The sequence below is a fragment of the Pleurodeles waltl genome, chromosome 11, assembly GCF_031143425.1.
Source record: "Pleurodeles waltl isolate 20211129_DDA chromosome 11, aPleWal1.hap1.20221129, whole genome shotgun sequence".
NCBI lineage: Eukaryota > Metazoa > Chordata > Amphibia > Caudata > Salamandridae > Pleurodeles > Pleurodeles waltl.
Window position 1 is genome coordinate 475344829 of NC_090450.1, and position 24421 is coordinate 475369249.

The 24421-nt window shown below is 45.3% G+C and overlaps 1 protein-coding gene across 1 annotated transcript in view; it reads right to left on the bottom strand.

Moving 5' to 3' along the window:
- The window catches only part of LOC138265791 (probable E3 ubiquitin-protein ligase RNF144A), a 145819-nt gene that overhangs the window by 22769 nt on the left and 98629 nt on the right, over window positions 1–24421 (bottom strand). Inside the window, exon 3 of the mRNA XM_069213824.1 lies at window positions 6956–7135. Within this exon, the coding sequence (XP_069069925.1) occupies window positions 6956–7135 (180 nt within the window). The remainder of the gene's footprint in view (window positions 1–6955; window positions 7136–24421) is intronic.

The window sequence follows — 24421 nt, forward strand, 5'->3', positions numbered from 1 at the left end:
AGATTCTGGGAAAGTCATCTGAAGGACTTAGGGGCACATTTTCTCCCCAATTTGTATAATTGAAAAAATAAATCCAAATCTCAGTGATAATGAGCTCTCAAAAGACAAGACCATCAAGCTACTACCATTTCTGGGGACACCTATTATTTCTCACTTACAATCTCTGGCACCAAATATGCTACTACTACTCTTTCTGGACTGTATGATGGGCTCTTAAGGAGACAAACCTGTACCGAGCATCTAAGATGGATTCTTAAGGAGACAAACCTGTACCGATCATCTATAATGGGTTCTTATGGAGACAAACCATCAGTCTGCTACCATATCTGTTGGCGCGCCTGACCTTAATAAGTAAACTTACAAGGGGACGCGAATAGGTTGATTAACCTTTTGACTAAGCTTAAGATGTTCCCACCATATATCCCGCACCATCAGATCAGTAATCAATAATTAATCATTAACCTCAATAATCGATAACAATCAATAACATTAGTAATCAATAGGAGTCAGAAATTGCAGTCATGAATAACCACACTGTTAGAAATGGGGTCTTTGGTTGGCAGTCAGGTTACCCCCTGTCCAAGCAAGGACCCTCACTCTAGTCAGGGTAAGTCACACACAATCCAAATTATCCTGTGCCCACCCTCTGGTAGCTTGGCACTGAGCAGTCAGGCTTAACTTAGAAGGCAATGTGTAAAGTATTTGTGCAATAACTCATGCAATAACACAGTATAACACTACAAAAATACACCACGCAGTGTTTAGAAAAATATATAATATTTATCTGGTTAAATGCAGGTCAAAACGATTAAGATTCAATAAGTACACGTTGAGATATCACTTAGAAAATGATATAAAGAGTCTTCAGTTCTTAAAAAGCAACAATTGTCTCTTGCAAGCACAAAGTTCCTGGTTTGCATTCAAATTCACTGAAAGGGTCCGCAGAGGAGGAGTGGTATGTAAAACGGGGAGGTGTGCGTCAACCTTTCCAGCGCACACAGATGATGCGTCATTGAGTTTTCACGCAGGGTAGGCTTTGCGTGGATTTCCAGTACGGATACTGGGATCCTCTTCGGGTTGCGGGGTTTTCAGACGCCCCGGAGACAATGCGTTGAAATGGGTGTGCAGGACAAAGTCACAGGGGCTGCCTCGATCTGGTGGGCGTCTGCGTGGAAATTTCTGCCGCATGGCAGGTGCTTCGTCGACTCCTCTCAGGAAGTCGGGCTGTGTCATTCCGGCTCGGCTTGGCGTCAATCCAGTGGGCCGTGCGTTGAATTTCCAGTTGCAACACTGGCGCTGTGACGTTTTCCTCTTTGGGAAGTTGGGCTGCGTCGATCCGGTTCGCCGTGCAGTGATTTTCTTACCACAATGCAGGCTGTGCGTCAATTTTCACCACACAACAAGTTTTTTAATGAAGTCTTTTTGGTTCTGAGACTTCAGGGAACAGGAGGCAAACTCTAGCCAAGCCCTTGGAGAGCACCTCTCAGCAGAGCCATAGGACAGGAAGGCACCAGGGCAACAGCAGCGCAGCAGTCCTTTGCAGAAAAGCAGTCAGGTGAGTCCTTTAGGAAGCCAGGCAGTTCTTCTTGGCAGGTTGCAGGTTCTGGTTCAGGGTTTCTTCTCCAGTGGTATCTTGTCCAGAAGTGTCTAAGTTGGTAGAGTCAGAGACCCTGCTTAAATACCCAAATGTGCCTTTGAAGTGGAGGAGACTTCAAAGAATGGCTTAGAAGTGCACAGAGTCCCCTTTCAGTTCCATCCTGTCTGCCAGGGCCCCAGTAGGGGTGTAGGGGTCCTCTGGGTGAGGGCAGGCTACTGTCCTTTGACATGTAAGTGTCAAGCCCTCCATTCTCCCAGCCCAGGAAGACCCATTCAATATGCAGATGTGTGCAAGTGTGACTGAGCATTCTGTGTTTGGGATTGTCTGAGTGAATGCACAAGGGAGCTGCCAACTAAACCTAGCCATATGTGGATTGGAAGGCACAGAAGGATTAAAGTGTAGAGAAATGCTCTCTTTCTCAAAGTAGCATTTCGGAAATAGTAATATAAAATCCAACTTCACCATTAAGCAGGACTTTGTATCACCATACTGGCCATACTAAATATGGCCTGGCTACTCCTTTCTGATCAGGATCTACCACTCAAACATTATATGAGGGTAGCCCTAATGCTCTCCTGTGGAAGGAGCAGGCCTCACAGCAGTGTGAAAACGAATTTAGGAGTTTTACAATACCAGGACATATAGAACACACATGTTCATGTCCTGCCTTTTACCTACAATAACACCCTGCCCTATGGACTACCTAGGGCAGTGGTTCCCAACCTGTGGTCAGAGGACCCCTGGGGGTCCACGAAGCCTCCTCAGGGGTTCTGCGACTCCTTAGAAAATTAAATAATATTAACAGATTAGGGCCCCAACTTTCAGTAATGACTCAGTGGGGGGTCCTCGGATTCCAATAATGATTCAGTGTGGGTCACCGGGTTCCAGTAGTGATAATGTGGGGGTCCACAGAAGTCAAAAGGTTGGGAACCACTGACCCAGGGCCTACCTTAGGAGTAACTTATATATAGAAAAAGGGGAGGTTAAGGGTTGGCAAGTACTTTTAAAAGCCAAGTCGAAGTGGCAGTGAAACTGCACACACAGGCACTGCAGTGGCAGGCCTGAGACATGGTTAGGGGGCTATTTCTGTGGGTGGCACAACCAGTGCTGCAGCCCACTAGTAGCCTTTAATTTACAGGCCCTGGGCACATGTAGTGCACTTGACTAGGGACTTACAAGTAAATTAAATATGCCAGTTCGGAATGAGCCAATGTCACCATGTTTTAAGGAGAGAGCATATGCACTTTAGCATTGATTAGCAGTGGTAGAGTGTGCAGAGTCCTAAAGCCAGAACAAATGAGGTCAGAAAAAGAGAAGGAGGAAGGCAAAGGGTTTGGGGTGACCCTTCAGAAAGGCCATTTTCAATACACACCTGTATAAAAGTTACAGCATTTATTTCCCTATATTAACAAGGTTAATGTCATGTAGGTTAATCTCAAAATCAATTGATAAATATACAGAAACAATCGCAATCTAATCAAAGCTTGAGCTTCTACTCATTCTAAAATCACAGTGCAAATTAGTAGCAAGAATAACTGTGCAATTGATATCACATGCATTTAGATTCATCAAAGAAAAGACATCAAATGTTACTCCATGTATTGAACTTCATTAGTTAGGACCCTAACTAACAACAGATTAGAATACCATGTTTGGGCTTCATGCAAAAACAATTTAGTCAACACAAATTTGGAAAACCATCTAACTATGGCTCTAACAAAATAGCGGTTGGTACCTAGAAACAAAAGCAAATACCATAGCAAACAACATCTTAGTCAATATAGCTATCCTCAGTTTGGATCAGCAAGCTGGCATAGTCTTCGTCCTCAGGACATCAGTTCGGTCAGCAGGGCATCAGGATTCAGCATCAAAGTTCAGAAAAGGCAAAATCTTTTAAGCAATAAAATAAGCACATCTCTTCTCAAGACGGAAAAGGGGCAAAATGAGCCTAAACTTTCAAAAAGAAGGGGAGAATGGCTTCTCTCCTCTCGGTGCAGTCCGGCTAAGTTAGATTTTCTAAAACTACTTCCCAAGTCCCTATTGGTCAAGGGATCGCATGTCCACACTTTGTCCAATAAAACTAAAATTTCAAATCTACATTTCTACTAGTACACGGTTCACATGTCGATGATTAGCTCCTTTCGTACTGTTCTCATCATCCGGCTCATCAGGTAACAATATTGTTGTAATTTGTACTCCAGTCAGTGTCTCCTTTGCATTCTCCTGAGAAAGTCAGTCTTACACGTTACATTTAACAATGTTGCGTTAGCTAGTACAGAATCTCCTAGCAAGCAGTTCTCATGAGAAAGACTTTCAGCTACGAGCACATTAGGTCTGCACAGTGGAAAATCACAATTTAATTCTCTAAACGGCAATTTTAATCAACACCTATAAAGGGCAGCTTGACATGAGGCCGTGCAAATAGGCCAAGACTTCCGCTAAGTTAAGCCTTTCAATTAATAAAGCTAAAAAATAATACACAACCCTTATTATGACATATTACTACATTAATCAAGCAAAAGCTCAACATTTCATATTAATAAGCCATTAAAAAGTACACTTTGTGAACATTGGCGGCCACTCATGTGGGCACACCTTCAAATGCGTGCATTATTTCTCTCTATTTTATTTAATTTTCTACCCTCATAATACATGAATATTCATTAATAATTTAATTAACATACTCAGTGTTAAGACACTCACTCAACGTCGATTCTATGGGGATGTAAAGAAGACATTCTTTGCAGAAGAGATGGAGTATCACATTGCAGCAGCAGATATATATGCACATTGTTTGCACAAATGTATTGTCTTTGCCAAGACACAAATGAAGAACTTAACTCTCTCACACAGAGAATGAGGATATGAAGGGAAAGAATACACACTCAATAAGAACATGTAGGTTCCTTTCATGATGTGTTCACAGCCAAGGCTTGGATCTGTGCACAGATATACATGGTGTAGCTAAGCACACCCATTCAGCAATGAAACTGGGCTCTCTTGTAGGGTCCTAGGCTCTTTCAGACAGACTCAAGTTGTATGGGCAAATCCCTAGTACTCATCTAATTTCCTCAGAAGTCACAGCCACTCATTTTCTGAAATCATTTTAAGGTTCACCCAGTCAGGCAGACACCGGTTCTTCTTTCCTGTCGCAGGAGGCACCTACTTCTATCCCACATCTAGCCACGGGTGTCATGAATACCTCACTTTAGCAGCGGAAGTGGGGTGAGAACTCCGTGAAGGTTTGTGCGAAATAAACCCTTTAAATTGTTCTTTATGGCACATGTATATTTTATAGGAAACACTGGCTTAAAAACGGAAGCACATCAATTCCATTGCAAGTGACTGGTATCATGGAGCTGTGGTTGAGAGAAGCAAACGGATCAAGGAAGCACAGAAATAAGGGAAGGACGGATGGAGGAATGGAGAGAAGTACATGACGGATGGATGTGAAGAAGGACTGAAGAAAGAATAGATGAAAGCAAAGATGGAGAGATGAATTGGAAAAGGGCAGAAAGAAAGAATGATGGATGATGAGAAAGAAGAATGATGATGGGTGATAAAGGAAGAAAAGGAAGACAGAAATGTGAGCAGCAGTAAGGAATGAAGGAAAGAAAGATAAGCAAAGAAAGAAGGATGAGATTCAGAAGGAAACCAAGACAGATAAAAAAGACGAATGATAGAGAGAAGGAAAGAGGAAAGATGGATAGGGCAACGGAGGGGAGAAATATGTAATAAAGGAAAGAAGAGGATGAAAAGAAAGATTAAATGATAGAAACAATGAAGGAAATCAAGAGTATACAAAGTAAAGGTGGAATCAGAGAAAAATACTTTAAAAAAAGTAAATAAAAAATCTGGAATCAAAGATAATAAAAAATGAAAAAAAGAAACCAGGAAAAGAAGCAATCAGTGCTCCTTTGCCTTCCTGATCACTCTCTGTCATTGGGATATAGTGCATGGGGGTATTTTATTTTCGTGAGTACTACTTTGCTCCTAGGCCAGTGATTCTTAACCTGTGAACTGTGGTCTCCAGGGGGTCCGTGAACCCTACTCAAGGTGTCAGCGACTCCTTAGAAAATTAAATATTATTAACAGAGTAATAAAATGTGCATAAATAAAGATGCAAAATGAGCAGTTGAAAATATAAAGCATGCTGTCAACGTGAATGAATTTGAAATTGGAGGCTAAAAATTAAGTTAGTGTCCTCGTATTGATTCATGGAAGCAGTGGCAGTGCATCAAACAGAATATAGGGGCTCATTATGAACACGGCGGGAAACCCCGTTGTGTTCATGCTGGCGGTCTTTCCATAAACCGCCAGCCCCCTTGAGACTCCGCCGGGTGCGTTACGAACATTCTGCTGGGCTGGGACATTGCTGATGGCTCCACATGGGGCCGTCGTCAATGCCTCAGTGCGGCGGGTGCAGCAGCACCCGTCGCGCAAATCACTGCCCGTAAATCCAGCGCGACAGGACCCCAAGAGGGGCCCGGAGCACTCCTTTCCGCCAGTCTTTCCCTGGCAGGGGAACCCGCCAGGAAAAGGCTGGGGGAAACAGGGTTCATTATCCGGAGGGCAGCGCTGCTTGCAGAGCTGCTCTGTCGGATAATGTATTCTGCCATCGCCAGGCTGCCTGTCGGCAGTAGCCTGACAGTTGGGGAGCCCTTCCTGTGTTTATTATATGGTGGTTCAGACCGCCATGCCGGTGGCGGTTTTTTATGTCGCCGCCGGCATGGCGGTCTGAACCCCCAGGTTCATAATGAGCCCCATAGTATAGACAATGAGTTGACTAAACTGAATTTAGAAAAGTGCCAACCGTCCTATTAAAATTTAGCTTTTTTTTTATTTTGAGAATTAAATAAAATATTTTATCATTTGTATATTTGTGTGCTGAATGTTTGTTTCTGTATTTTTTGAGTATTGTTTTGTGATTCAAGTCATGACAATGCCTATGTCCGGGTCCTTGGCTTCCAGTATTGACTCAGTGGAGAGTCTCGGTTTCCAATAATGATTCAGTGGGCATCCCCAGGTTCAAGTAATTACTAAGCGGGGTCCACACAAGTCAAAAGATTAAGAACCACTGTACTAGGCCATGTAACTATAGCACTAATATGATAGAATTAACAGGAGATATGCAATAGCCTTGAATATCTGTGACCCGGCACACATACTCCACACATCCTTCCCAAACGTTCATCCTGTAAGAAAAGAAAAAGTCACATAATAAAACAAACATAAGAAGACAAGCTACATTTCTTGTTTCTTATCCAATAGTGCAGGCGACCTTGAGCACAATAAAAGTTGGGAGGCCTTACATTTTATGGACAGTGCTTGGACCTTAGAATAAAATGCAACACTCACCTCTTTAGATTGACAACACTGTTTGGCTACAATTGTAGCCAATTTTTCTTCAAAGTCACACAGTCTCTTAAGTCCCTCCACAGTGTGCATTGCAGCACTCCGGATAAGGGCAACTTTCAGTTCCTTCCTACAACATGCACCCTCTTCAATCAGAGCTGGGCAATAAAAATTGGTTTCACCCTAAAACCAGAAAAGATAATGAGTTGTCGTTTATTTACAAAGCCATTCTGAGACCTAGATCTTTATTTATAAAAAGTCACATAAATGTACAAAAACACAATCTGGAACTAATGGAAACAGTTGCTAATAAATAGATCATTAACAATACAAACATGTACAGCCAAGTCTGCCAAAAGCAAATGTAGCTTGACCAATGCAGGAAAATTTGAGGGTAACATTCCAAGAACATCAAATACAGCCTTTGAGAAAATAAGCACACAAGTCTTAAGTAGTGACATGTCATCAGAACATCTTCAAGGTTCTGCAGCCAGATGAACATGAGAGGGAAATAAATGGCTGGGGCAGTATCTCTTAGTGATAGATAGAGATACCCCCACATCTGTCACAGCTCCTCAATTACTCCCTGAGTCACACTTATCCCCAAATATATAATGAAGGCAGTGGATGTCCCACTTCTTAAGAAGCCCTATCTTTAACATCATTGGACCTACAAGCAATCACCTAGTTCTAAAAATATCTGAATCTTCTAAGGTCCCTGATGGAGTGGTCAGCTCACTTCTTGTGACATATGAGCAGCCTAACAATCTGTTCTACTTCCTCTGGGAGGCATTAGAGAGTGGCAGGGGGCTCCAAACCTTTACCGATGACAGACTATGATAGGTGAGAGATTTCAACAGCTTTGCTACTCTGATTCGGTTGCATCTCTCTATAGTATTTAACACTCACAGTCATACTACCCCTATTGAAGTGGCTCTGGAGAAGGTCTCTAACCTGTTTAGCTCTTTTTCTCAGATCACTAAAAACATTTTGCTCTCGCTCTGTCTAGTCAAGCTCCTGTCCTCTGACTTCTGTGGTGGCCCCTGCCTCATCCTCGTGTCCAGCCCTCTTAAAAGCTTATTCTCAGTTTTTTGTCTCCCTCTTTTTCTGCTATTCGCCATGATTTTGTAAATGACATTCCCTGTACTCCCAGGTGGACAAGAACAACTCCTATGAGTTCCACACTAATGTGGTAATCTCATTGCAGGGCATCACTGGATGAAGGGTACCATTTTTATGCTGAAATGAAAAAAAAAACAAATGTCATGATCTGCATAGGAGAAAAACTGCTCTGGGGGCTCCAAACTCTGACCAGTGGTGGTTCTGGGACCCCATAATAGCCCTCTGGCAACAGTATAACAACTAGGATTCCTCTTTGTCAATCTACATTAAAAATATGTTTTTTGCGAGATCACATTTCCACCATTTTTAATCTTGAGGTAAGAAGATAATAAACAGTTATAATAACTACGTACAAGCACACACTATTAGCTCGATTGCCCCCTTTAGTGTGTTAAAATTCTCACCACACAATATAGGCTTCAACATTTAATAGAAACTCACCACACAGCAGAGCATACATTTCGGTGACAATCCTGCCTCTTTAAAGATAAGGTCCTAACCAATTTAAACATGGCCACTAGAAGGTATATCTAAAAAAATAATCTAACTAAGACTGAATCCTACCATATTCATAGCACTACGGTGCTCTAGGAATAGAACTTTGGCCAAAATATTTGATTTTGGAGTGCCAATGCTATTCATTCCACTAGACTATATGACTGAAGAAATGTGTTGCCTCTTTAGTTGTGACTTGCTTTAGGTCTTCTTAAATCCAAACATAGTCGGTCATTATGAACATAGGCGGTCCGGACCGCCATATAATGTTCATTTGGAGACCGCCACAGGCGGAACACCGCCACCACCAGGCTACTGCGGAGTTCCTTATCCAAAAGGGCAGCGCTGCCCGCCAGATAAAGAACCTGTGTTCCACCAGCCTTTCCCTGGCGGTTTCCCCTGCCAGGGAAAGGCTGGCAGAATGGATGCCCTGGGGCCCCCTGCACTGCCCATGCACTTGGCATGGGCAGTGCTGGGGCCCCCATGCACAGCCCCGTCACACATGCCACTTGCCCGATTTACAGGCAATGATATGCACGACGGGTGCTGCTGCACCCGCCGCTGGAGCCGTTGGCAATGTCCAGGTCAGCAGAAACACTGTTTCCGTCCGCCGGCCCAGCGGAATGTTGTTGTTTATTGGGCCGGCAGGGTCCTCAACTGGCTGGCAGTCTATGTTTAGACCACCAGCTCAGAACTCGGCGGGAAATCCCACCGAGTTCATAATGAGGGCCATAATCTGCGATATAGTTACAGTTTTTTGTTTGGGTGCAACATTCCAATATTGGTGACAGAGGCAACTCATGAGTTACTAACAGCAATTTAAAAGACGTAACTGAGCTGGAGAGAGTTGGAAGTCTGATGGGGTAGATATTGGTTTCTTTTAGCTTTCTCTCACATTTTACCATGTTGTGTGGGGATTTTACAATACCGTCAATACGTTATCAATTTTTTGAAATGAGGTTACAATCCATTACATTTACACTCCAACATAAAACAAGAAAGATCTGTTGTTGACGCGTCAGACCTTGGTAAGTAAACTTACAAGGGGACGCAAATAGGTTGATGAACCTTTTGACTACACTTAAGATGTTCCCACCATAACCTGCATGTGCAGATTAACAATAAATGACAATAACATTAGTAATCAATAGTCAATAGGAGTCCCTAATTGTTACACACCATTCAGTCATAAATAACCACACCTTTATGTAACAGCTAGATTATTTATTTCCCTATATTAACAATGCTGATGTCACATAAATTAATCTCAAAATCAAATGATAGCAATACAGAAACAAGACTGGCTGACAAAATCTGTGAAAGAAATGCAATCTAATCAAAGCTTGAACTATTAGTCATTCTAAAGTCACGGTGCAAATGAATAATAAGAACAAATGCGCAAACGATATCACATACATTTAGATTAATCAAAGGAAGACATTAATTGTTACTCCAAATACAGATTTTTATTAGTGGGGATTGTAGCTAGCACCAGATTAGAATTAGCATGTTGGGCTTCATGCAAACAATTTTAATCAACACAAATTTGGAAAAAACATCTAACTATGGCTCTATCAAAATAGTTTGGTTTGTACCTAGAAAGAAAATCAAGAATACATAGCAACAACATTTTCGTCAATTATACCTATCCTCAGTTCGGATCAGCAAGCTGTGACAATCTTTGTCCTCAGGGCATCACTCTAGTCAGTAAGGCATCGGGATTCAGCATCAAAGTTCAGAAAAATGGCAAAGGCTTTCAAGCATTAAAGTTAAGCATGTCTCTTCTCAAGTCGCAAATATGGGCAAATGCGGAGTCTCTCCTTGGTGCGGTCCAGCTAAGTTAGATTCCCCAAAACGACTTCCCAATTCCCTATTGATCAAGGGATCGCATGTTCCTACTTTGTCCAATGAAACTAATACTTGAAATCTGCAGATTCTACTAGTTCACGGTTCACATGTTTATGATTGGTCCTCTTGTAATGTCCTCATCCATCCTGCTCGTCAGATAACAATATTGTTGCAGCTTATACTCCAGTCAGTATCTCTATTGTTTTAAACCTGAGAAAGTCAGTCTAACACATGTTACATTTACAATGTTTCGTTCAACAGGAACAGCATCATCTAGCAAGCAGTTCTCATGAAAAAGACTTTTAGCTATGAATGCATTAGGTCAACACAATGGAAAATCACAATTCAGCTCTTCTAAGCAGACATTTTATAAAACGTTTAAGAAATACAGTTTGACATGAGTCCATGCAACTAGGCCAAGCCCTTCGCTAAGTTAAGGCTCTCAATTAATAAAGCTAATACATAATGCATAGCCCTAAATATGATGTATTACTACATTTTTCAAACATAAACTCAATATTTCATATGAATAATGCATCAATAAGTATACTTCGTGAACACTGGCAACCACTCACATGGGCATATTTTCAAATGTGTGCATTATTTTTCTCTAGATTTTTCATCAGCTATAATTCTAACATTTCAATCCCCTCAGTTTCTTGTCCCCTTTTGGAATTTCTCCTAAACAATTTTTCCCTTTTTTTTTCTTCCCTCCTGTAATTATTCTTTGATTTCTTCAATTTGGTTCTTTCACACAATTTACATATTCCCCGTATTCCAATTAGGCAAACCACAATAATTAATATCCCCTGTAATATTTTCAATAAAATCCCTTTCCCAATGATGCTAAGCCAATTTCCCACTGAAGCAAATCCTTTTCCATCTTTCTCCCAAACACCTGGTTCTTTCAATTCTTTCAAATCAGCACTCTCATTAGTCAGATTAGTAAGGAACCTTCTAATTTCTTTACTATTATCAGGTCTGAATGAACAACAATGCCTAGAGTTAATCATTTTACAAACTCCGTCATCCTTCACTAAAATAATGTCTAATGCAAGGCGGTTTTGAAGCATCATAGCTCTTTCAGCAGCTAATTCACTATCTCTCAGGAGTATGGCTCCTGAAAAATTTGTCGCCATGTTATCCACAATAGTAGACAACTTTCAAATTTTTATCAAATTCAGAACAACTCCCACTGAAGGAATTAGTGCTCCAAATATATAACCCACAATACCAGAAGGAGACTCCCTCCTCTGTCTAGTACGATGTAATTCTGTAATTTTCAGAAATTTCATCAGGTCATCAAGTTGGAATATTTTTTGGAAAACTATTCCCAAGTAGCAAGTACCATACCATCCCTTTGGAAGGCGGTAATAAGCATTAGGATCACAGATGTAACATATCTCAGGAATCGCTGGTTCTTGTCCATTCAACATAAACGTACATTTACTCTGAAACAAAAACACGTCTGCATTCACTCATTCCCACAAATAAAGTGTCAGTGTGAGATTTAGGCCTATATACACAAAGCTTCCCAACGTTTTGCGCATGTAAAGCTAATTTCCCTTGTTTGTCAATGCCCTATTAGCATAATCATTTGCAGAAATCCCCTTTTCCAATCCTTTTTCTAGTTTCTCCTTTAATGCCTTTCTCCTGTCATCTGTGTGATCTCAGAAGCTCTTTTCTAAATGTGTGAGCAAGCATGTCAGGTTATTTTCATGAGCATAAGCAGTGCCAAAAGTCAATGTAGGCTCAAATAATCCTCTAATACTACTATGTCATTATCCTTAGCTATGTTACTCAAGTACTTAATTGTAGGGACAAACAAAAATAAAACATCTCTATTTGAATACAAGTACTGGATGTACTCATATTTACAAAGCCTTGTTAGTAGCAGACTACAACTTACCCCATACGTTAGTGGCAAACTATGATAGGTAACTCATTCCTCGACTGATAAAGGAATCTGCGTACACACAAAACAATTATTTGCATCCATTGTCTCAACATACTCACTCAATAAGCGATAGAACACATTAGAAGAAAGTTCTCCTTGGGCATAGGTACCCTCATGCAAATATTTCTCATGTAGTCTAAACCTCTCTATTGCTGTTAATGCGGTGGTTGTCTCCAAAGCCAGAGCATTGTTAGCTTTACCCTTGTCAAGAACAGTCATACCTACAATCAATATCACAAACAATATCATACATATAATTCCCAAAACAATGCTCAAGTATTTACAGCGCCTAGTCTTCCTACCTTGCTGGTTAATGTTATCCATGACCTGTAAAGAATCAGACAGCAAATGAAGAAATTTAGAAAAATCGCAGCAGAAATCAAAAACAAAAATACAAAAATCTTCAGTCTTCTTCAGCAATTATTTCCATCTCTCAGTCTCACTTCCAGGATCCTTTGTCAAAATCGGCTTAGCAGCTTGTCAAAATCAGGTTTCAAAAAGTCAGGTTATCAAAGTCTTTTCCGTTACTTTCAACAGTCTATTTAATCCTTGTAACTTATCCATATTTTTTTTTCCCAACAATTCAGTTCATCAGCTTCCTTCAAGTGCCAAAATATTGACCTGGAATGTCTCGGTCAAAACAAAAAGACAAAAACTCTTTCTGCCATTCACTTGTAGTTGCATACGCCCATTCAGGACCTACGTACCTTCGACTTGCTATTCTCTTTCTTTTCAACTTTCGATTTCCATTCAATTCTCCTTCACTTAGATCTCCTTTCCTTGTTATATCTACTTCTTCTTCCTCAATTGTTGAGTCAACAACTACTTCCTTTATTTTCGCTTGCGACTCTGGCCACTTATCTCCTCTCAGTGAACTTTGGTCAATGTTCTTTTCAATGTGGTACTTGTAACTTCTCCTTGCTCTTAACAGACCTGCAACTGGCTCAGGAGGAGTCAGATCACAATGACTTTGATCTGCCTCAACTCCTCTTCCCTCAGAGTCTGGCAACCACTCTGTTTGTCTCTCAGATTTGCCTGCTTCTGGGAAAGCCCTCCGCTGACTAGGCTCTCCTGCTGCCTCAGTTGAGATTGGCTCACTATCACCTTCCTGGAGCTCTTCTCCTTCGTCTCTCACAAGAGTGACTGAACCGTCTTCAATGGGCTCAAATTCAGGCTCAGTTTCCCCCTGTTCTCCTTCAGGCCCTGAGACTGCTCTTGTCATTGTTGGTATTCTCAACAACTCTGCTTCTTCATTCCGTAGAGCATACCACTTTCTTCGTGTGGCTGGCATGGATCCAGTTTGGGACTCCACCACACTTCACAGCTGTGGTGGTTGTCAGAACCACCTGGTATGGACCCTTCCAACGACTCTCCAAACACGTTTTCCTAACATGTTTCCGCACCACGACCCAGTCACCGGCTCTCAGATTGTGCCCTGGGTCAGGGATCAATAGCAGTGTAAATGCCTCCACCTGCTGAGAGAAAGAGCGAACCACATCAGCCAGACTTTAGCAGTAGCCCAACACCATGTCATCTGTAATGTTGACAAGTGCATTTGCAGGCACAGCTTGTAACCTCATGGCTCTGCCCATAAGGATCTCATGCAGCGACAATCCTGCCTTCCTGTCAGGTGTGTTTCTCATTGTCATCAGAACTAAAGGCAATGCGTCGGTCCATTTCAGATTCGTAGACACAGCCATCTTTGCAATTCTTGACTTCAAGATACCATTCATCTGCTCCACTAGTCCTGATACTTCTGGGTAGTAACTACAATGCAACTTCTACTCAATGTTCAATGCTGCACACAGTCATTTAATTACTTCATTGTTGAAGTGACTTCTCCTATCTGATTCTAACGAGATCAGAAACCCAAAACGTGGTATCAGTTCCCTAAGCAGTAATTTTGTTACTGTGAGGCTGTCATTTCTCCATGTAGGGTATGCTTCAATCCAATGGCTAAAGATGCATACAATCACTAACACGTATTTCAAACCTCCACACACAGGCATCTCAATTAAATACATTTGTATTCTGCTGAATGAACCTCCTGCTTTCCCAGTGTGGCTCAAATTAACCACTGTCCCTTTTCTGGCAAAGGATGCAACAATGGCAAACTGCTTCAGTAACCTGTCTAAACTTTGGATTGAACCAATCATATCTAAACGAACCAATCATTGCACCCCTTCCAACATGTGCTTGGTGATAACACCAACCATTTGAGAGTACCGACTATTAGGCAAAACCAATTGACCCTCTTCTGAAACCCCAAATTCATCTTGCCTTTGTACACATTTCATTTTGATAAATGAGCGTTTTTTCTCCCTGTCAACATTATTCTGCAACATTTTAAATTCTTCCAATGTATCAATCACTTTCAATGCATAACTTGGGCGGTCATTATGAACACGGCGGGAAACACCGCTGACCGATGTGGCAACGGTGAACAGAAGACCCCCATTGGCAGTGAACAAAAACCAACCGTATAAGGATTCAAAAACAAGATTCCGACAAAAATCACCAGTCCCCGCCAGGACCCTGTTGGCGGAAATGCTGGACCTTCCACCCCGCCACCACCGAGCACACCCACATCCCGCCCTCCAAATAATGATGCACAAATCACCTTGGCGGTCAGTGGAAGCCGAACGACCACTGGCGGTGCAGTCTGCGACAGGCGGCAAGTGGACCCAACAGTAAGAAGTGCACACATTGGATAAGTTAGAAACCCACACAACTGACACACATCCACAACACCATAAAACACTCACAGACACACCCCACAATCTTTTGCAACAAAAGTAGGCCAACGAAGACAGAGAACACCAGAAGCAGACACCGAACGCCACAATGCACAAGACTCACTCCGAACCACAGAAGAACACCCTCACCGCGATTCCACCCCGACACTATTCACCACACTCACCATGTCACCCCTCAAAACATCCACACTTTACAGGAAGAGAGCTAAGGACCATGGTGGACGAGATCCTGAAGGTGGAGCCACAACTATTCGGGGCTCAGGTGCAGCACACACCCATCGCCAGGAAGATGGAGTGGGACACCATCCACGCACCAGGGACGACATCCGCAAGAGATGGAACGACCTGCGTGGAAAGGTCAGGACCATGGCATCCAGGCACCACATTGCAGTCCAGAAGACTGGGGGAGGACCTCCACCAACACCACCCGACTACACTGACTGGGAGGAAAAGGTACTGGCCATCCTGCACCCTGAGGGACTCACTGGAGGAATGGACTCGGGTAAGTCGTCTACATTTACCCCATATACATCACACCTGGAATGCATGCACCACTCCACCCCTCCAACACACACCGGGAGCAACACCCCACCCAGCCCACAGGCACTGAAACCACCACCCATGCATGCTCACAAACCCACTAACAGGCCCACATCCCTCCCCCTGTGCACAGCCACCCACCCCTGCAATGAAACACAATGGGCTAGAACATCCACATTGCACTTCCACACCCTACGTTAAAAGCAAGGTTAACCCCACTAAAGCATCCTGCATGTTCCCAAAGTGTATAAGCTGCACAAACCCACCCAGGCCTCTGCACCCCATCCGATTATGCAAATGTTACAGACATGTCCATTTCCCCCAACAGGCGCCACCATCCATGCCACCCTGACGGACAGGACAAGGAGTGCCAGTGCCCCCCAGGGAGACAGAGGCACCTCACAGGACACTGGGGATGGAACCCTGGACACTGATGAACAGGCTGACCCCTCACAAAGTCCTGGACTGTCACCATCCAGCAGCCCCACCCAGGATACCACTGACAACCCTACCACCCAGGCAAGAACAGCAGCCCAGGGCAACGTCCACACACCTGTGTATCTAGGCCACAGACTGGTGGACACAAGTACAGAGACCACAGTCACCCCCTACCAACAGGCAGGAAGACGATGGCCCCAGTACAAGCAGTACCGTCAGACCTGTGCCGGGGACACAGGCACAGGGGGCTAGGCCCAGTGGGAGGGCATCAGTGGCCCAGGGGGGAGGCCACAGGATGCATGCTGCAGCCCAGGACATGATCTCTGAGGTCCCTTGGGCCTACCAGCATACCCATGACAGATTGGCCCAGATAGTATCCACCCTGGAGCAGAGTCAGAGGATGCAGCAGGAACACTACCAAGAGGCTATGGAGCAGTGGAAAATGCACAATGCCATAATGGCCAGCATAGCAGGTGCGCTGCTGCAGCTTGTACAAACCCAGTCTGAGACCCACACAGTACAGGAAGCCCCCAGTACAGCACACGAGACAGACCGGACTCAGCAGCAACTTCCCACAAACTACCCTCAGAGGCAACACAAGGAACAACCATTTCATCCCCTATAGGTCAACAACAGGTGCCCAAACGGACCCTCAGGCCAAGATATGGGACTGGAACACCTGCCAAAAACAAGGCCCCCTCAAAGAAGTGACTCTGCAACAATCTGTCCACCAACTATCCCACACAATCAAACAGTGCTAACAATAAATAAGAACTCATGTAAGCATTGATGGACCTACCAATACTTTCAACAAGGCTGCCACCATATTGGCATTTAGGATAACCACCTATGACCAACTGCCATCGCTGTAATTTGCATGATTCAATCCCTGCACCAAATAAAACACATATCACACCTGTAATACTGGCCCCTGTCATAATGTGTGAACAAAGTGAAGTATGGATGCAACTGGCTGATAACTACTTTATTCGTACCTGCGTAGCATGAAAGTACACACTCGCCTCACATGTTGTTGTGCCTAAATATGTTGTGAAAAAGAACCACTGAATTGTATTCTGTCCTATGCAGACCTGGACACAGTTGCAATAAATTCATTCAATCCCAGCCTAGATGACAAGGCACACTGACAGTATGTTACACAAACACCAATCTTAGCCCTTAGTCCCACATAGTTACTGGAAGTATAGTTGTATAAGTTGGGTCCTGGAATTGACATCTTCTCCTTCCTCATCATCACCATCACTCTCATACCCTCTCTGAGGAAGCTAGTCTAGATATACAGCATCCTCCACCTCCAAGAGGGGTATAGAATTTCTCACTGCCACGTTGTGCAGCATGCAGCAGGCCACCACTATTCTACACACCTTTTCAGGCCCATAGGCCAGGGAACCCCAGAGATATGTAGACAACAAAATCTAGCCTTCAGGTCACCTATTGTGCGCTCTATCACTCTCCTAGTACGTCCATGGGCCTCATTGTAATTCCTCTCTGCATCTGTCCCAGGATTCCTCACTGGTGTCAGGAGCCAACACAAGTTCGGATTGCCAGAATCACCTAGAAAAAGATGCAAAACAGAACTGTCATTGACAAGCCTCAGAGTCAGACAGCCTGGCTGTCTGCTAGGTGGCAGTTAGTGACAGAAACACCTACCTATGATCCACCCTCTGCCCTCTTGTAGTTGTTCCATCTTGTGTGGCACACTACTGTTCCTCAGCACAAAGGAATCATGGACTGAACCGGGAAACATGGCATTCACATGTGAGATGTACTAGTCTGCAGTACATACCAATTGAATGTTCATGGAGTGAAAGTTCTTCCTGTTTCTGTATACCTGTTCACTGACTCTTGGGGGGATTATAGGTATGTGGGTTCCATCGATGGCACCTCTCACATGGGGTATGTTGGCAAAGGCATCAAAGTCAGACTTGATGGCAGGGAGGTCAGTACTTTGGGGAAACTTCACATAGGACTGCAGATGTCACACAAATGCATTCAGAAATCTTGTCAGTATCAAGCTAAACATTGGCTGTGAAAATCCAGCACTCAATCCCACTGTCACTTGAAAAGAGCCAGTGGCCAGGAAATGGAGTGCAGAGAGCACCTGCTCTTCAGTAGGGATGGCATGCTGATTACAATTTACCGGAGTCAGTGCAGGATCCAGTAATGCACAAAGTTCGAGAATAGTTGCACGGGTGAGTCTGTAATTGATTATGATGTGACACTCCACCATGGTCCGCATATCCACAAGTGGTCTGTACACCAATGGGGCCCTTCCTCGCCACAAGGGTCTGTACCTAGGAGGAATTTGAAACATGTGTGAGAAAGACACATACATCGGCACACATTGTCAGTCATTGAGCACTGCTGACTTGATTGTAGGGACTCAAATGCTAAATGTTTTTGACCTAACATCAACTAGACCATAATTATTGATCAGGGTTTGTCAGGTGTGGTATTGTTAATGCTCACATGCGTAGGTGTGTTAGGTGAACATTAGGGCCTGCATTGTGCAGATAGGAGTATTATAAATGCGTAGTTTTTGGCAAAATGTCTGCCCCCTGTAATCCAGAACTGTGGTGGTGGAAGTGACCTCCTCCCGCTAGCGGTTGACGTAACAGCGTAAGGCAGTGTTTATCGCAGTGCGCACAGTCATTGGTTAACATGGATGTCAATGGGGAATCCTAGCGTATCATGATCGCCGCCAGTGGTGACGGTGCACACCGCCGTGGTACGTACGCGAAGTCGTCACCCCAACTTCACTTGACTCCCTGATCTCGTGCAAGCAGGTACTCCACTGAGTGTACTGCTGTGTCCTGCCTCTGGTCATGGAAGTGGCTCGTGCTGCAGGGGAAAGGACCCCGGCCTTCACCCAGGAGGAATTGGAGAGGCTAGTGGACGGGGTCCTGCCCTTGTACGCCAAGCTCTACGGACGGCCAGGGGTACAGGTGAGTCGGGGGATTGTGGTCAATGACTGTGTGTAATGGATGGTGTAGGCAGTACATATGTGTGCACCTCTGACCCTGGATGGGCCATGGTTCATGACATGGTGTGTGCGTATGTGCTGTTAGTCTGTTTGTACTGTCCGTCCCATAGTGGACGTATAGCCAGCTGTATATATTTGCCAAGTGCCTGACCTCTGTGTTACATTTCTGTGTGTCGCTTTTAGGTCAGCGCCCACCAAAAGAGGGCACTTTGGGATGCCATCGCCAAGGAGGTTTCGGACCCTGGGGGTCTACAACCGGCAGAGCACCCACTGCAGGAAGAGGTGGGAGGACCTGCGGCGCTCGGCGCAAAAAATCTGTGAGGCCCAGCTGGGGAAGTCCTCCCAAAGGGGAAGGCGTACCCATTGGGCACTGACCCCCCTCATGCTACGCATCCTGGCGGTGGCGTACCCAGACCTGGATGGGCGCTTGAAGGCTACACGGCAGTCACAAGGGGGTGAGTACACATACCACATTTGTGACCCTTGATGGATGTGTGTGTGTGTGTGCTTTTGGGATTATGCTGCTTAGATGCAGGGACTCTGACTGATGTCCATCTATATGATGGCCCCTGTAGGGAGTAGGGGTGTTTGGGTCAGGTCTCATACACGTAGGGTCCTTAGGTTTTTTAGGGAATGGGTGTAGAGCAGGCTTCTGGTCACTAGTCAGGGACATGGCCACGGGCATAGTGGAAGGTGCTGCCTGATGGAGGGTCTTCTGGATGGGTATATGTATGAACACTATGTTCACTCCTTTCAGCTATTTACAAGTGTCTCTCCTGTTTTGTCTCCCCATCCCTGTTCTCTTGTGTTGTTTGTGTGCATCAGCATCATCTGGCGAGTGAGCTGAGGCACCGGCGACTGGGGATGCAGCGGCCCACAGATCCTCGGAGGCAGTCATCCGATGCCAGGGGACCAGTGGGTTGGAGGGCAAGGGGAGTACCACGAGGGAGGCAACTACCACTGGAGGTAGTGACTCCGATACCTCCTCCGATGGGGGCTTCCTGGCAGTGACAGACCCTAGTGGGCTCACCCCTACTGTATCATCTTCTGCCACCCCATGCCATCACCACCCTCCCATTTGCTCCCTACCGAGTTGCCCGTGCCCGCCCAGAAGGGTGGGCGTCTCCTTCGCCCCAGGCACCTTCTCCCCTGCCCCAGTCAGCCCTCCTGCCCTCATGGAGGAGGCTATTGACCTCCTGAGAACCATCTCTGTAGGGCAGACAACCATCGTCAATGCATTCACGGTGCTGTGTCTGGCCTACAGAGATCTTTTCAAGCTCTGGCCTCCTCTTTAACGGCAGCCAGTTTCCCTGGTCATTCCATCCCCTCTCCAACCTCCTTGACCCCTTCCAGCACCCCACTCCCTTCACCCGTCCAAAGCACACAAGCTGACAAGCAGTCACACACCTCAACACACAAGAAGCACACTTCTAAGCACAAGCATCACACCTCCCACCACAAGCATTCACACAGCCAACATACACATGCACACACAGCAACATCCCCTTCCCCCAGTGTGCCCACCTCTTCTGCCTCCCTGTCTGTCCCCTGTCGTTTTACACCCCCAGGCACTGCACCTTCATTCACTGTTTCTGAGCATATTCCTGCAGTCACCACAATAGCACACATACATACATGCACCCCAGCCACCACACCTGCACTCGCCACAACTACTTTAGTTGACACATGCAGAACACTCACCAGACTTGCAGACACCCACACAACATACATTCACACTGGCACCTGTCTTCTCCCACTGTGTCCAACCCCCCTCTTCCAAAAACACACAAACGCACCAAAACACCCACCCATCACACATCCACCACACCTTAGCATAGTGTCCAGTCACCTGCACCTACGACACGCACCCCTACACCACTTACGTCCACACCCTCTGCCTCCAATCCCATGTCCTCCCCCAGGTCCAACCCAATTGCTCCCAAAAAACTTTTCCTCTACCGTGCTGACCTCTTCCAACCCACTAGCGCACCCGTCTTGTCCCTAAACATGCGCACCTCCTTGCCCTTTCCACTCCTTCCACTTCACAGCCCGCCCCTGTCTGCCCTTCACATTCCCATGCCCCTTCCCCAGAGAGGAAGAAGCCCCATGTAGAGCCAATTCCATCTGGCTCCACCCGGTCAAAGCATTGTTGCTCCTATAAGGTGGAGTACCGTAGCACTTTGGGAGTCAGATTGGGGCCATTGTAGCCCATTGAACCCTAGCACTATGGACTGGCCATTGGCATTACTTGACAATCGTTTGCTCAGAGAGCTGCATTAAACGTTTATGTGTGGCCTGTGTTTTGGTGGCACACTCTTGATCCCTGGTCTCTCGTTTCATTGTTTGTGGGGCATTTGTATGTACTATGGCCAGGTTGGATTTGCCTTGTGTCAGGTAAGTAGTTGGCTGCAGTCAACAGACCAGGAGCGATTGTGGGGCACAAATATCTGAAAATAGAGATGCCAAAGGGTACAGTAAGTGGCCATAGAAGTGGGAAAATCAGCCTGCCGGTGACAATGTCAAACACAAAGCTGTCAATGTAAAGTGAAATTACAATGTCTTACCTGTGTGTCATTGGAAGTATTGTCGTATTATAGCACTTCTGTTGTCCTCATCCTCTGCCTCCTCATCTTCACTGTCCACAGGGTCCACTGCTGCCACATGCCCATCTCCAGCCTCATCCTCCTGCAGAAAAGGCACCTGGCAACATAAGGCAAGGTTGTGCAACATACAGCACGCCACAATGAACTGGCACACCTTCTTGGGTGAGTAGTACAGGGATACACCTGTTAGATGGAGGCAAAGAAACCTGGCCTTCAGGAGGCTGAATGTCCTTTCTATTATTCTTCTTGTTCGCCCATGTGCCTCATTGTAACATTCCTCTGCCCTTGTTCTGGGATTCCTCACAGGGGTCAGTAGCTATGAGAGGTTGGGGTAACCAGAGTCACCTGCAAATATCGAGTGACAACTGTTAGCCAAACACTAACCCTTAGGGCCAACCCCATGCCCATACACCAACACCTACTGGGTGGGAACAAGGGCTCACCTATTAGCCACACCCCATGTCGCTGGAGTTGAGCCATCACATATGGGATGCTGCCATTCCTCAGGATAAAGGCATCATGCACAGACCCAGGATACTTTGCATTGACATGGGAGATATACTGGTCCACTAGGCACACTATCTGCACATTCATGGAGTGAAAGCTCTTTCGATTTCTGAACACCTGTTCATTTCTCCGGGGGGGGACAAATGCATTATGTGTACCTTCTATTGCCCCAATAATGTTGGGGATATGTCCCATTGCATTGAAATCTGCTTTCACTGTGGCCAAATCCTCCACCTGGGGGAAAACGATGTAGCTGCTCATGTGCTTAATCAGGGCAGACAACACTCTGGTCAGCACTATTGAGAACATTGGCTGAGACATTCCAGCTGCCAAGCCCACTGTCACTTGGAAGGAGCCAGTTGCCAGGAAATGGAGCACTGATAGCACTTGCCCAAGAGGGGGGATCCCAGTGGGCTGACGGATAGCAGATATCAGGTCAGGTTCCAATTGTGCACACAGCTCTGTGATTGTGGCCATGTCCAGTCTATAGGTGAGGATAATGTGCCTTTCCTTCATTGTTGCCAAGTCCACCAGGGGCCTGTACACGGGGGGATGTCTCAATCTTGTATTCATCCACAGCGGTTTCAATCTAGTGGGCAAACGGTGAGCAGCTGGTCTGTATTCCATATTTCCAAACACTACACTGCATTGCATGTTGTGACTGTAACAGTATATTGTTGGATAGGCCCAAAGTGTGCCTATGTGTACTGTGAGGCAGTTAGGTGCCATGGACTGCCCCCCCACCCTGAAATGGTGTCTGCCTGTCCTGTATGGAGGGAAAGGTAGCAATGAGGTAATTCCGCTGACGTTGTGTGCCGTTGCGGGAGGCGATCGAGAACCGTCATGCAACTCCTCATTGGATACCATTTGATCCTATGGGTTACAGTGGCCAATGGTGATGTACGCCGGTGGTGGCGGTATGCACCGCCGCAGACGTGACTGCCATTTTCTATCTGTTCACTCACTTGCTACCTGACCTTTAACAGGAGACGACCTACACTGCATGTGCTGCTGTGATCTGTGTCTGGAACCGACCATGGCTCGTGTCACTGGGGAATGGGCCTGTTGCAGAGTTGGTGAGACTGGTGGATGGGGTCCTACTCCAGTACTGAATGCTGTATGGGCCTCCAGACCAACAAATGAGTACACTGTGAGCACGATGCATGCGGCATGAATGAATGTGTGCTGTGTGTGAGGGACTCGTGTGGGGGGGTTGGTGAAAGGGCCCTGGGCAGCGTCCTGCATGTATAGTGGGCAATGTCTGTGCATCAGTGTGAGAAACTGGGGCTGATTGCAGAGGCCCCCTAACTTTTTGCCCCCATTTTCCACTTTATGCTGGTGTTTTCCTGACTCTGATGGTGCCCTGGGTACTGCTAACCAGTCCCAGGGCCTGTGCTCTGTGTAAAATGGATATGCAAATTAGGCTAATTATAATTGGCTAAGTTAACCTACCTATAAGTCCCTAGTATATGGTAGGGCATGTAGGTTTAGGGACCACAGCATAGGTGGTGCACACCTAGGTGCATTGCTGAGGTGCCCAGTGTCATTTTAAAAGCAAGCCTGCCTTGCTGGCTGCTTTTAAATTAAAGTTATATGCAAATTCGACTTTGGAATTAAAGGTACTTCCAAAGTCTTAAACTACCTTATTTTTACATATAAGTCACCCCTAAGGTGTGCCCTATGTGCCCCTAGGGCTGGGTGCCATGTAACTATAAGCAGGGACTTTATAAAAAAAGATTTATAAGCCCTGGTGAGGTAAAAACAGCCAAATTCGTTTTTCCCTCATTGAAGTAAATGGCCTTCATAGGCTAGAATGGGCAGACTTTATTTTAAATTTTAAAGTCTCCTTAAATGTTACATACCAAGAATTTGGTATCAAATTGATTGTTATAATAAATCCCACAACTTCCAGTTGTAGGATTTAATATAACTAGTGCAGGTAAAAAGTTTAGACTTTACCTAAAAAGTTGCCAATTTCAGCTCTGCATTGTTTTTGCTGCTGTGCTCTGATTGGCCAGCCTGCAGCAGCTTCTGCCAGGCTACTTTAATGAGGTGTGAAGTGGCCTGACTTCACACAAAGGAATGTGCTTGGGGGAGAGAATCTCCCCTCAGCAGATGGGGAAGCAGGAAGGGGGAGGGCTGCCAAACTGGTCTTCAAAGGCAGAGAAGGACATCTGGAGCACCCAGCAACACCCCCAC